Consider the following 14,586-nt stretch of genomic DNA (forward strand, 5'->3'; position numbering starts at 1 on the left):
TAATGTAAATTACTCGGAACATAAAGCTGTAACCACAGACCATCTAGGAGCTGTGACTACATCCTGGTAAAGTAAGCACTGGTTAGGCAGGCTTGAACTATGCATGTGAAGCCAGCTGAGAGGTATAGCCAATCCTATAGAGTTCTCATTGTTTGGTAACTATTTTCTGCAAATGCAGCAAAAATCAAAATAAAAATATTACCCACACAGCATTCTACAAGTTACTTGTATTGTATAAAGTGCCTGTTTCGTCGTGTTGGGTAAATAGGACGGTCATTGCCAATACAATATCGTGGAGTTTGTATTTACCTGAGCACGTGCTTTAACACAACGCTTGATGCTACTGTGGAAATTTTTGTTTTTCAGTGCAGCTGGTTCACGTATAAATAGATACTCAGCGCGTCTTCAATTTGGAACCGTTCGACGTTTGTTTTGATGCGGTCGTATATTTCATGGTATTTGTGGGAGATTGGTTGTTAGGCATTACTTTATGATGGTATAACATGGACATGCGCACATGCACAGACTAATTTTTAAATACAACATGTAATAGATGGAATCAAAGTACGCGCATACCCTGACTATACAGCGCGGAAATTGTTACCAAATGTGTTGACGTTTAGGAAATCAAGTACGATTCGTTTGGGGGAAAATACTCAATAATAAAGAATGAAGAGTTTTATTTATGCTCGATATTGGTATAGCATTATTACCTGAACATATTTAGCAATTACACCAGATATTGTACGCATATGCAATCCTACATTATTTTGAAAAATAAATAAACTTACGTTTGCCTGGAGGACTGCTGCGAAGAAAAAACACATTCCAATCATTTTTACTACCATGTGTATTCGACGAAATGAGGAACGAATATGGAACCCACGGATCAGTGGCACTGTACTTATTCATTATGGTAATAGAATATACTGGAAGATAAGGGGTCGTATTGTCACCACACCCCGCGCTATGCCATCTGAACAAACAACAATTTCTCAACTATATTTAACTACAAATACAGCAACCAAATATTCACACGATCGTCACCAAAAATTTATCCACTATTTATGTATATTTTTTATCTTGATTTCGCACCTCGATCACGTTTTATGGCCAACATGTTCTCCTGTCAAATGAATTGTTTCGATACGTTTGACATTTTCAGCTCACTTTGTTCTGTGTCGCCTTCGTTAAAAACGTACTCGTGATTATTATTATCTTCATTTTCCTAGATGATGTTACTAAAATGTCAATGAATTCTCTCATGTGTTCTCCTTTTTCGCATTTTGTGTCTATCATTCAAAAGTTCCTGTATAATTATAACGACACTGTGCTACAAAATCCAACTACAATTTTTTTCATAGCACCCGCTGTACTTTGTTAAAAATTTAAACATATGCCTCCAATGAAAACCAGCATGTTGATAAATTTGTACACAGTGCCTAAAAACGCATGCACAGTTTTAAAAAAAGGGGCTGCGTCACAATATAGAACATTTTAGTTATGATTAGGTAAAACTTAAAGATATAGACTGGCAAATTCTATAAAATTAAAACCATTTCGAATAGATAAACAGATGTTATCACCTGTCATCAGGCACTTAACAAGAAGTCAAATAAATAAATACACATTGTTTATTACTTATTTATTTTACTGCAATGTTTGGCAATCAACGTGACTATAAGTAATTCTTTTTGATATTTCGAAGAAGCACCAGTGTGGTTTTAAAATCATGTGATTTTTACTGGATATTCTGATACGATATTCTGTAGGATTGTGAACACTAGTCTGGGGTAACCGACCATAGCTGACCTGAAATGTACTATAGTATTAAAACTAGTTTGATTGACATGGATTAAAACAGTTATACCTGCACTTTTCAATACAATATTTAATTATTTATTCATATACCAATAGAATAAATTAGACGATAAGAAGCTTTAGTTAGCTATACCTTTCCAACACGCTTTGTTCTATATCGTCTTCGTTAAAATGTATTCGTCATTTACAATGTCTTTACTTTTCATTTTATAAGATGATGTTACTGAAATGTCACTGAATTATCTCATGTGCTTCCGTTTTTGCATTTTGAGTATATCACATTAAAACATGGGTCTCCCATAACACCAGCCTGTTGATAATTGTGAACACTGTCTGTGTCTATAGGCGCATGCGCAGTTTTAAAAGTGCGTATGCGTCAAGTGATAGAACACTTTTTTTTCTGAAGTGTCATTTTGGTTTTGATTAGGTGAAATTTAAAGATTTTAGATTGACAAATTCTATAAAAAACATTTCGAATAGATGTTATCACCTGTCATCAGGCACTTAGCAAGAAGTCAAATAAATAAATAAATAAATAAATAAATAAATGAGTGAGTGAGTGAATAAATGAATAAATAAATAAATAAAGCAAGCCCAGTGTGTCCCTAACGATGTGGCAGTAGTGACCCGTGGCAACGAAAAAGGTTCCCTGAGGAAGTAGATGTTGCTATACGAGCGAAACTCGTGTAAAATGTAAAAAAAATATTTTAAAATTACACCCAGTTGCATTTTATTACTTAAACACCATTTCACCTATCGATTTCGTAGTTTGCTATGTTTTTTCCAAACTTTCCCGGCTCTGCAATCACGGGTGGTAAAAACCGTCCCGAGTCGCCCAGTTGTGATGGCACATAGTGGTCGAACGAAATCTGGGCAGGCGCAAGACATCCATGTCACCCCGAGGCGACGACGCCAACGCATTGCATGTTGAATCGACGATTTACATCTACGTCTCCTACCGCAGGATCTACTTTTTCAATATTTTAACATTTTGAAAAGATATTAGCACTGAATTTTAAAATATTTGATATATTTATTTTAAATAACACACAATTTTTTCAACAGAAGTTTAGGATATAAGAAAAAATAAATAAAAAAACGTCTGTGATAGAGTCTATTGTGGCTCTCCGTGGCTCCGTGGGTCAGGTCTTAAGCTCGACGACTCTGCTAGGGAAAACCAGCCTGTTGATAATTGTGATTACTATCTGTGTCTTAAAGGCACAGGCGCAGTTTTAAAAATGGGGTTGCGTCACATCATCGGATACTTTGCAAGAACCAGTGTGGTTTTAAAATCATGTGATTTTCAATAGAGCGACGATATTCTGTAGCATTGTGCACACTGGTCTGGGAGAACCGATAATAGCTGACGTAATCGTAACTATAGTATTAAAACTTGTTTGATTGACATAGATAAAAACATTTATACCCGCGCTTTTCAATGAAACATTTAATTTTGTATCCGTATACCAATAGAATAAATTAGACGATATCGTCGTCGTTAAAACGTATGCGCCATTCACAATTTCTTTACTTTTCATTTTATAAGATGATGTTACTGAAATGTCAATGAATTCTCTCATGTGCTTCCTTTTTTGCATTTTGAGTATATCACATTAAAACATGGGCCTCCTATGAACACCAGCCTGTGATAATTGTGAATACTGTCTGTGTCTATAGGCGCATGCGCAGTTTTAAAAATGGGTATGCGTCACATCATAGTACACTTTTTTCTGACTTGTCATTTTGGTTTTGATTAGATGAAATTTAAAGGTTTTAGATTGGCAAATTCTATAAAAACCGTTTCGAATAGATAAACAGATGTTATCATCTGTCATCATGCACTTAGCAAGAAGTCAAATGAATAAATAAATGCACAGTGTTTATTATTGACTTATAGTACAAGTTTAGAAATCAATCTGAATTTAAAAATATTTGATATATTTATTTTAAATAACAGACATTTTTGTCAACAGAAGCTTGGTATATGAGAACTAAATGAAAACAAAAAAACGTCTTTGGTAGAATCTAGTTGCGGCTCTCTGTGGCTCCCTAGGTCAGGTTATAAGCTCGAAGACTCTGCAAGGGGGTGGGCCTCCCATGAAAACCAGCCTGTTGGTATTTGTGAACACTGTCTGTGTCTATAGGCGCATGCGCAGTTTTAAAAATGGGTATGCGTCACATCATAGAAGACTTTTTTCTGACTTGTCATTTTGGTTTTGATTAGATAAAAGATTTTAGATTGGCAAATTCTATAAAAATTCATTTGGAATAGATAAACAGATGTTATCACCTGTCATCGGGCACTTATAGTGCAAGTTTGTAAATCAACGTTACTTTAAGTAATTCTTTTTGAGATTTAATGAAGCCAAGATACCCTATAGCATTGTGAACACTAGTCTGGGAGAACCAATCATAGCTTACCTATACTGTACTATAGTACTAAAACTGGTTTGAGTGACATGGATAAGTACATTTATACCTGCACATTTCAACTGAATATAATATTTCATTATTTATTCATTTATACATTGAATAAATTAGACGATAAGCTTTAAATAGCTCAACCTTTTCAGTATGCTTTGTATCTGTTCTACTATACAAAAGAACCTTCCCAAAATTCTAATATTTAAAAAAATAAGAATTAGATGTTCTTTTACACTTGAATATATTTGGTAACTAGCCTTGTGTTTTTAGCTCCGCTGTCGACGAGTACTATTATAGTATTACTGATTGTCAGTCGGCGTCCGTCGTCGTCGTCGTTGTCGTGAACTTTACGACTTCTTCTTAAAAAACACAAGCTGCATAGCTGTGAAACTTTCTAGGAAGGTACCTTGGGTGGTTCTCTCTTAGATTTGTTCACTTCCAGTCAACATCTTCAATTCTCTATTTTTAGCAAATATTTTCGTCATTTTTCATCATCATTTTCGTAAATTCTCTACTTTCAGTGAAATATTCTCTGCAACAAAATCAAGAAAGTTGGTGTCTTGCGATATTAAAGCAGCTAGCATAAAGTTTAAATCGCTTTTTAATCATTGCTTTCAGAGCATGCATCACAAACAGCGGGGCTATATCAGCCGACAGGCTGCTAGTTTATAGTATGCAGACTAAAAAACACCAGTTTTTCACAAATACAAAGACACTACCTTACCTCACATTATATTTTTTAATGGGCTAGCCAAGTCTTCCACATCCAAAAATACACATACTATCTCTGTATAATTTATTTTATTTTATAATATTTTCACTGAATTCTTTAAAAACCAATTTGCTACATAATCTGTGTAGCATTTCACTTGATTTCATTGATTTTTTTACTTTCACTATGCACAGGCACACTAAAACTAAAGTTTTACATAGTAATTTAAAACACTCAATTAGGCGGGACGTGACATATTTGACAGTCACTTGAATCGTTGAATACACTTGGATGAATTCTGCTTCTGAAAATTGAAAATGAACAAATGTCCACAAATTACAGTAAAACATCAATAGCCTTGCTATTACAATAAAAAATCCACTCCAACAGAGATCGTGAGTGTCGATAAGACTTGACTGTAACCATATACAAACTACTTTGTCAGACACTATTTCATCCTCATATTTTACAATCCATATCATTATATTTAAATCTGTTTCAATACATTTATTTCGGAAGCATAACAATAAAACGACTAGATTTTGTGTCACTGTTTGCTCTCAATTCAAATTGAAAATATTGTGAGCAATAATTAATGAATTTTGTACAGCATACCTATTATTCACAAATATCATATTCAATAACATCATATTCAATGGATCTCAGAATCTGCAACAGTAATAAATAAACGGATATCATTTTCATGCCATGTTTTCGATAGACACCGCCATATCAATGTTGATTGGGACCATACCATTTCAAGTCACAGGGTGTCTAAACAATTACCCAACAACCAATCAATTTAACACATCTTCCATACACCATAAAAATTGTATCCATAATTAAATAACCAAGAAAACAACAAATATCAGGCTACATCCTGAAAACAACGAGATAGAATATTACAACCAGTCATTGCAAACATAAATTACTTCACCCCTCTCAATACATCCTACAGCATTAAAGGTTCCTATTCTCATTATACAAGAAGCTGAGGCAATGCCCGCGACTCATTGAACTTTTCACTAACCACTCATTCTATTTATTGGTGAGTGAGGGCGTCATTTACTAATGAAAAAGATCTTTTGAAAGAATTAAACAGAAATGTTGATATTGCACTTACTTACTTTTATAGCTGTTTATATTTTAGTACATTAGTTACATATTAGTAATAAAAATACATATATAACTACTATATGTGCTAATTTCGATATATATCATTCAAAGTTAACAGCTGGCTGACTATGCAATATTAGAAATTTTTTTCTCTAATGGGCCCGTATATTGTTTCTTACTAATTATGTACTATGTTTGCTCGTGTAGAGCATTTTGTAAATTGTTGTCAGTCGTGGTTTTATTTTTTTTTTTTACTTTTACGCACAAATCTGTTTAATTTGTATATTGTTTCCACTATGCAGTATATCGTATTCAGAAGTTATGGCAGGTATTGGCAATGTACTACATTCACCAGTGGTCACCGTGGCAGTTGGATGTTTGACAGCTGTTATCGCTGGCGTCACATGACACGTTTGAATAGACGAGCGTCTCAGCGTGCATTTCGCTGTTTTACCATCAAATAAAACGGGAGAGTCCGTTTATGGACATTTACAGAGAGGAACTCGGTGCGTAGAAATCGGAGTTATACAGTCTGCTTAATTCGCATAAAAAGAGCCGTTTCATTTCAAACGAATAGCGCCCTCCCTTTTATGAGTGTAAAATTATTTACTTTTTTACTCTGGTATACACTGTGGAGCATTTTGACGTCTTTGTGAAAACTGTATGGAATTTTGCCTATTTTGTAAGGCGCTGAAAATATAAAATAGGTAAGTTGCTATTTTCAGGTTATCTGTTATCATCGTGTAATTTATTTGATCGTTATTGATATTTTATGTGATCGTGCTGTGACTTACAGATTAAGTTTCAGGTGTATTTTCAACATTGCCCCGCAGACGCGTGCATCCACATTTTGATTTAAACAGTGTGAAGTTAATGTATTTAGTGTTTAAATTGACAGATAATGACACTAATCTCTCTGCTCAAACAAACCAAGTTACATGTTACAATTGGAAGGTTTGAGTTACTGCCCATATTCTACATTTTTAGTTGTTCTTTGTATGGTGAAAAATTATTTTAGATTATCATGATCACACCCCAAAACTATTACTTTTATCAACTAATCAATTTGACATGATGGCGATGGTCAGCTGCACCATATTTAGTTACAATACATGAACATGTATTGACCTCCAATCTCATGGTGTACTAAACAGTCATTTTCTCCACATTTTCCCCACAGTTTATCGTATGGCCTATTTCAGTATCAATACATGTGCTGTTTAACCTGGTTATTAACGTATTAAATCGCAGTAAATTATGTTTTCTTATACATGACATTAAAATGTTTTGTTTTGTTTTTACTTTTTATTTCAGATTACTAGGCAAGAGAAGAAGGACATATCTGCTCGGTTGGGGTTATAGTCTTGTTTGGTTGTCTCGGAGTTAATTGTTATTTTAGGTTCTCTTTGTTCACTATATTGTTTACATCACCACTGGTTGTGATTATATTTCATCTTTTGTAGGCATTTCTTAACACACTGTTCCAATACTTCTCTTTCAAATGTATCCAGAGTTTAAAGCTATACAGCATATCCGTGATACCCCGATATGTCACATATATTAAATGTTTTTTAGATAAGAAAAAAAATCAGGGTTTGACCCATCTTCGCTAGCAAAGGTCAACGTTTATTCGGCCAAGCCTCTAAACAGACCTTGGCAGAACGACCATCAAATATGTGTATTCTAACAGTGCCCCCAGTAGTCAGTTGCGGATAATCATTGTTCAATCAGTTTGCGTGTTACAAACTCCTCTTTGGCGTTTTATTTTAAACAAAATAGCGGCGCCCATGAATCGCGATATTTGTGATGATAACATTGCGAAAGTTGTTGGTGTTGGTGCCCTCAAACCCCATCAGGTACAGGCAATCGACGCAGTTTTGTGTGGGAAGGATGTCTTCATAGTAGAAAATCCCTTTGCCACCAGGCTCTATCTGTTGTCGAACCAGACAAATGTGTTCTTGTAATTGCACCGCTGTTGTCTATGACGGATGAGCAGGTCGATTATTTACTCCAAATATCGTTGTTGTCTACTTACATTGGGAAGGACTATGCTGAGGACAAACGTATAGAGTCTGGGGATTTTCAAATTATATATGGAAGTAATAAGAAATGGAGAGGAGTGTGCCAGTCATCTAGATAATTCTGGCAATAGTGGTCGACGAAGCGCATATAGTTAATCTTTGGTCAGTACTAATATTTATTTCATGGTTATCACTTAAAGGGGTGAACTATTTAAAATCCTCGAATGAGGTGAATTAAAAAAATATTGACAAACCAGTCCCAGGCAAACAGAATAGATTTGTAGGAAACAGTGCCACACCCTTCTATTTTTTCCTCATCTGCATGATTGGTTATTATAAATTTATTTAATTTCCTGTTCAGAGACAATCATGAAGAATTCATCTTGTATTTATTAGAGCTACTGTTTTTTTTTTCAAACCAGTTATCCGGGAATGTAATTTTCTATTACAATAAGGTAGATATCTTAAAATAGAATGTAAATAAATTCTTTACATCTGTGGGGATGAAGGACAAAAAGGTGATGAGCCATTCAGAGAGTGGTATGGAAAGATTGGTGAATTTCGTTCCCTAGTTGATGTACCAATGATAGCACTAACTGCCACATGTAGTCCATCACCCAGAAACAAAGGCATGAACAAACTTTGTATGCGCACCGAAAGAAGCACCATTATTGTTGACAGCCCTGATAGGCGCAATATTTAATTATCATTAGCCAGAGTATTATGTAACCAGGCAGCAAATGTTACATTTTCATGGTTAATTAAATAGCAAATGGCAAGACATGTTGTTTTCTGCAACACAATCAAGTACTGTGCTAAAGTTCATCTTGCTTTTGCAGAGTGGTAGTAATCGTCCATTATTCAACATGTTTCACAGTAAAATACCTGAGCCTATTAAAAAGGAGACAAAAGTGGACATGGCAACATAAGGTGGGCAGATTAGGGTTTTGATATGTACAAATGCTGCAGGCATGGGTGTTAATTATAAGGACCTTTACAATGTTGTGCAATATGATCCATCACATGATCTAGATACATTCATCCAACAACTTGGTCGTGCAGAACGTGATGGTATACAGTCATATCATTGTTTAATCTATCATAAGAAACAGTTGAGAAGTGTTGATTCAGTGATTCAGAGCTATTATAGTATGTACGTGAAGAAAAAGAATGTCGTGGAAAAGTTCTCTTACAAACATACAAGTGTGATACAGTTACTGATGTGCGATACAAACATTTTTGTTGTGATCTGTGCGAGAAAAGATGTGAATGTAATGAACTAACATGCCCAAGTATACACCCATACATATTAAATTTGCAAGATACTAGATTTAGTGATGATGAAGATGATGATGAAGATGAAGATGAGGACATAAAAAGAAATGTTGATAATACACACACAAAATTATTACGCTGTACATTGGAAGCTTATCATACATCATTAGTGTCAAAGGTGACACAAGAAAAACTATTGATTAATGAACTACTTACTCATGGTTTCAGTGATATTAGTACTGCAGCAGATTGTTGAGATTAGCCCTTATTTATTTACTGCTGATGATGTCATGTTTAGAACACAAATATGGTCATACTCTCATGCACAAGCTGTAATTAGTGTCATTAACAAAGTCTTTGAAGATGATGAACAGTTTCTTATTGATGATAGTGAGGATGATGATGTGTAGTGTCATGGTTACCATGATTAGAAACTAAATGAGTGTAACCATATTCATTTCTAATAATTTGTTCTTAAAGTCCTCTTCCTGTTGTCTGAAAAAAATGGGCTTTAACGTGAATATAACCTAGGACTATTGTCTTTTTATTTATGACAGTGTTTTTTTATTAATTACTTTTCTTTAATGGTACATTTGCTTACTACTTTCTGAACTCATGTATGTAAAAGCGTACAATTTAGCCACTCATTTGACTTGGGTCGCTTTCTTAAAATCTTGCACGAATTGATACAAATATTACTGAGGACCATGTTTGAATGAGTCCCCAGTTAATTTAAGAACAACTACCTGGTTATTTGTGCATCAGGCAGGATGTAATGTTACATTTATAAATGTTGCTTTTTTCTGCCAGAGGGTCTTCATGCAGGTTACATCAGGCTGAAGTGGTATCTTAATTCCCATACATGTATTTTGCAAACATTAAAATGTTTCCATAGCCCAAAAAGGCAATAGTTGTCTGACCATGTCTTTATTTAAGCACCCCCATACTGAACCTTGTGTGACTGAACTTATGGAAGACAGTATGTCAATATATGGTGTTATCACATTGCCAGTTTATAGCCATTGCAGGAACACTGCCCGTTTGTTTTTACTGGATTCTTCAGATTATTGATAGAATTATGTCAGCCAAATAAATATGTTATGCAAGTGTATCATTATGCATTTCAACCATTATTAAATGCATGTCAATATTCAGTTTAATTAGTGTGCAAACCAGTCGCTGCTTCTGCAATGGCTATATAAAGCATTTTCATTCAAGTATATTGCAACTGGTAACCACTTAATTGTTTAGGCAATTTTCTGTACTTTCTGAACTTAAAATTTCAACTTGACTAATCAATATAACATACTACTGCTTCAAACACCATTTTTAAAATAAAATGAAAACGCGCAATAATTTGATGACACCAATTTATTCTAAAATCAGTTGGAACAAATTTAAAACAATTAGGTAATTTCTACCCCACTCTTAAACAAGCGACCTGACTGTAGAAAGAGCTCCGCTGTATTCATTATCAAGAATCAGTAAAGTGGCATTGTGATTGTGGTTGTAATATTCATAGTCAGTCATTTAGAGAACATTGCACTTGAGTTACAGTTGCAATTATGATTTTTTATAGTGTTCATGAGGATAGTGCATTTCATTGGACAAACATCATTGAGGCTAAACTTATGAAATCGTGGGAGTGCAAAAACCTGAGAAATAGTCGGAAAAAATACGTTTTTGTTTGAACATTGTGGTCATGTAATATGCTTTCTTGTCCAAAATGAAGTAAGAAATGAAGTAAAACATTTTTGGCGAAAAGGGTTAGGAATCAGATCAGATCTGGGAAATGCCAGGGAAAAATCTGGCATCTTATTTTTTAATTTTCTGTGGAATGTTGATACACAAAGTTTTGCTGGAAATGCCTTCATCCAGAAATTTGACACTGCAAGAATTGTTATTTGAGAAACTGCGATTGCATTGTCACTAGTTGCATGTGAATATTGAACAAAAGACAAACACAAAAATAATTTTAATGAAAAGTATTTAGTACATACAAACACTTCCGCAATCAGAACAGTGAACTCACTCTAATTGGGATAGTACAACACTGGGACAGTAATAACTGAAACTAAAAGTAGCACATGAGATGACAAGTCTCACTATTCATATGCAAATTACGACATTATATCACATTCTTGGGTATATCAGAAGATAAGATGGATATTGTTAGGCAACTGTTTGAAAGTATAATGACCGTCCAAATTATTATGTGTGAAATTTAAGGGACCTGATATAAGCAGAATAATCATCGCATTTGTCATCAAAAATACCAGTTACTTAAAGGGGAACTAAAGAGAGCCTATTTTGGTGTTTGTATTTATCAAGTTATGTATATTGATTATAAATTTGAAAAAAAAAATGATTATCTTCAGAGTTATGATGTTTTAAATATGAGAAACCATAAACCTTCGAAGGACTTCCGTTTGCGCCATCTTGCCATAAAAAAACGCCCCCATGAAGTATAAACAGGTAAGGTAACAAAGCATGATGACGAAATAGTATCTGATTAAATATAAGCAACTTAGGGAGCCATAGTTGGCTAGACTGGTGAATTGACTTTTAGTCTAGGTTGTTTCGACTTTTACGTTAATGTTATTTACAAGCGTATCAACATACAAACATTATGGATGTGCAATTGATCGAGACAGGCATTTTGTTTTGTTTTTTGTCTAACTGTCAAATAAATGCTGTTTCCAGTACTGCACTGCGCGGCGTGCAAATTATTCAAAGTATGGATGCTGAAGTATGCAATCTTGAGTTCGTAGTGTGGTGGTGGAAACATTTTCGTCCACTTATGTATTCACGGGGCTGCACTGGCAAATCACGGGACAATTGTCACAGGAACACCTAGCAGATTGTTCACAGACGTCCGTGTAATTTGAAATTAAACTATCGTCCGAACAAGGGGCATCGTCGACGATATACTCTCATCACTCACACTGGACTGATCTGAATCTTCATAGTATACCGTACTTCCCTGATCATAAGCCCGGAGGCATGAACACGTAAGGGAAAAGTAAGGGATGAGCTTATACTCGAGGACCAACTCAGAAAAAGATGGGGTTAAACACTGTAACCATCTTGCTAACAACGAAAAATTATCCCAAAAAGTTACTCGTTCACCACGCCGGGCTCGGGAAAATAATGCTTATTTTTGAAAAAAAAATGCGTCATTGATTTCCACAACACTTACAATGAAGAAACAAACATGTTCATAAAAAACACACACATTTTATTACAATACGATTTACATACCGTCTGAATTTACGGTGAAATAATGAGTAGGGTCTGTGAGGAAACAGTGGACGAAGGCATTTATCATTATCTTCGTTTTGGTATGTTTTCGATCGTACTCAAACTCTCGACGCAAATCAATTTTCCACCATGAGGTTTTTCAGCATGATTTGACCTGGAACAACTTCCTTTGACCTAACAGGTCATGTCTTTCATTAACCAATCAAAATGATGTGTCGTAATGATGAAATTCCCCGATTATTGACGATGATTTTTAACGCAATGCGGAAGTGAATTACCACAAAGTTAAAATGCGATCTGTAGCACTGATTGCAACGAAAAAATTATGATTTTTCCCTAAAAACTGGCGATTCGCAATTTCCGTAATATAAACGACGGTTAATAGTAACCGTGGGTAAACTGAGTGTGGAGGAAGAATTTAAACACCTTTCACGGTCGCCAACATGCCACATCGTTCAAACCCTAGGCCTTTCATGATAGTCTCAAAGTAAACCATGCCCAATAACCAGGTAAACGCCTCAACGATCACATTTCTGGCTTTTCGAAAGCTACTACTCAAAAAAATATGGATTACTCCAGTATTGCAACATCGGGGTTCATCCTGAGTAAATGACAGAATAGAAAGGATGCGAACCACGTTGTGTACGTTCGCCATGCACTCTGAAATTAATGCGAGTTTTCTCATAAAAACTAAAAGCACGAACCAAACTGCCATGCCAATCACGATTATTATGAAATGAAACACACCTTTTACACGCATATTTCAAATAATATCGTCGACGCCCAGTAAAAACACTCTGGGCTTATAATCGTGAATGCTCTCAACTCGAAAAATACAAAGTAAAAATATAGGGATGGGCTTCATACTCGGGAGGGGCTTACGATCGGGGAAGTACGGTACTTTAACGCAATTGGGCTTCCACTCTTAGAATACTGTGGTTCAAATGCATAAGGCAGTTTTAAAAAGCACATTGTACATATAATAGTTGAGTTTATACTAGTAGTACACACTGCTTGGCAGCATGAACGGCTATGTACAATGGCGTATACGAATGCGATCAGATACTAAAACGTCATATTTTGACACTGATTTAACAAAACTGACAGAGGACCACCCCAAGTACCTTTGGTACAAATATGAATGTAATTGTACTTTTGAAGAAGAAGTCGTTCAAAGGAAAACTTTACGCGGGACGCCGGAGACCCTCATACCAACAGCTGGGTCATCTGCGATGACAGCGGAGCTAAAAATGAGCTGGTTCCTTTAATCCTTTTATCACCATTGTCAACTTATTTCACTTTTTATAAAAAGGACTTGTATATAATTTACCAAATTTATGACAAATTTTCATTCCCTTTTGTGTGTAATAAACAACTGTATTCGTTTAGTCCGAAATGAATGTGACGGGACGTGACTGCGTTGTGTGATTTTTTGTAGACTTCCGCGATCACATAAAATAAATAAATAACTCATAATAAATAATGATGCTCTGGAGGTAGTGGAAAGTTCTTTATTCACTTGCGACATCTACAATGGCAATTCCTGCATAGAATGACGCCATATTAGGATCGAAAAGTAAAAATACGGAAGAATACATTAATACAGAATTCTAACTTGACAGGTCGCTGGAAATATGCACATATCGAATAGTCACAAAAGTTTCTCAAGATCATAGTTTCAGAATACACAGCATGCATTCCAATGTATTTCTTAGCTCCCTGGCATCAATAGGCCAGCTGATCACTGACAACAAAGTCCGAAAATGTCTAAATAAATCTATGACAAAACATCTATAGTGGGAAAATATGAGACATCCGACCCGTCAAAACTACATCTGAGTGTTGTCTAAACTCTGGCAGTAACAGATTGATCAGATACAGCAATGGATGGCAAAGTTGTACAGTAAATATATTCAAATTAAATCTGCATATGAAAACAACACTGACCTGCATAGA

The 14,586-nt window shown here is 35.1% G+C and overlaps 1 protein-coding gene across 1 annotated transcript in view; it reads right to left on the reverse strand.

Annotated features, from left to right (window-relative positions):
* The window catches only part of LOC102809222 (uncharacterized), a 28,638-nt gene extending 27,735 nt beyond the window's left edge, over nucleotides 1–903 (reverse strand). The window contains exon 1 of the mRNA XM_085507989.1: nucleotides 792–903. Within this exon, the coding sequence (XP_085364115.1) occupies nucleotides 792–848 (57 nt within the window). The 5' untranslated portion in view covers nucleotides 849–903. The remainder of the gene's footprint in view (nucleotides 1–791) is intronic.
* Nucleotides 904–14,586: the final 13,683 nt, after the last annotated feature.

The sequence above is a fragment of the Saccoglossus kowalevskii genome, chromosome 14, assembly GCF_978046115.1.
Source record: "Saccoglossus kowalevskii chromosome 14, keSacKowa6.1, whole genome shotgun sequence".
Taxonomy (NCBI): domain Eukaryota; kingdom Metazoa; phylum Hemichordata; class Enteropneusta; family Harrimaniidae; genus Saccoglossus; species Saccoglossus kowalevskii.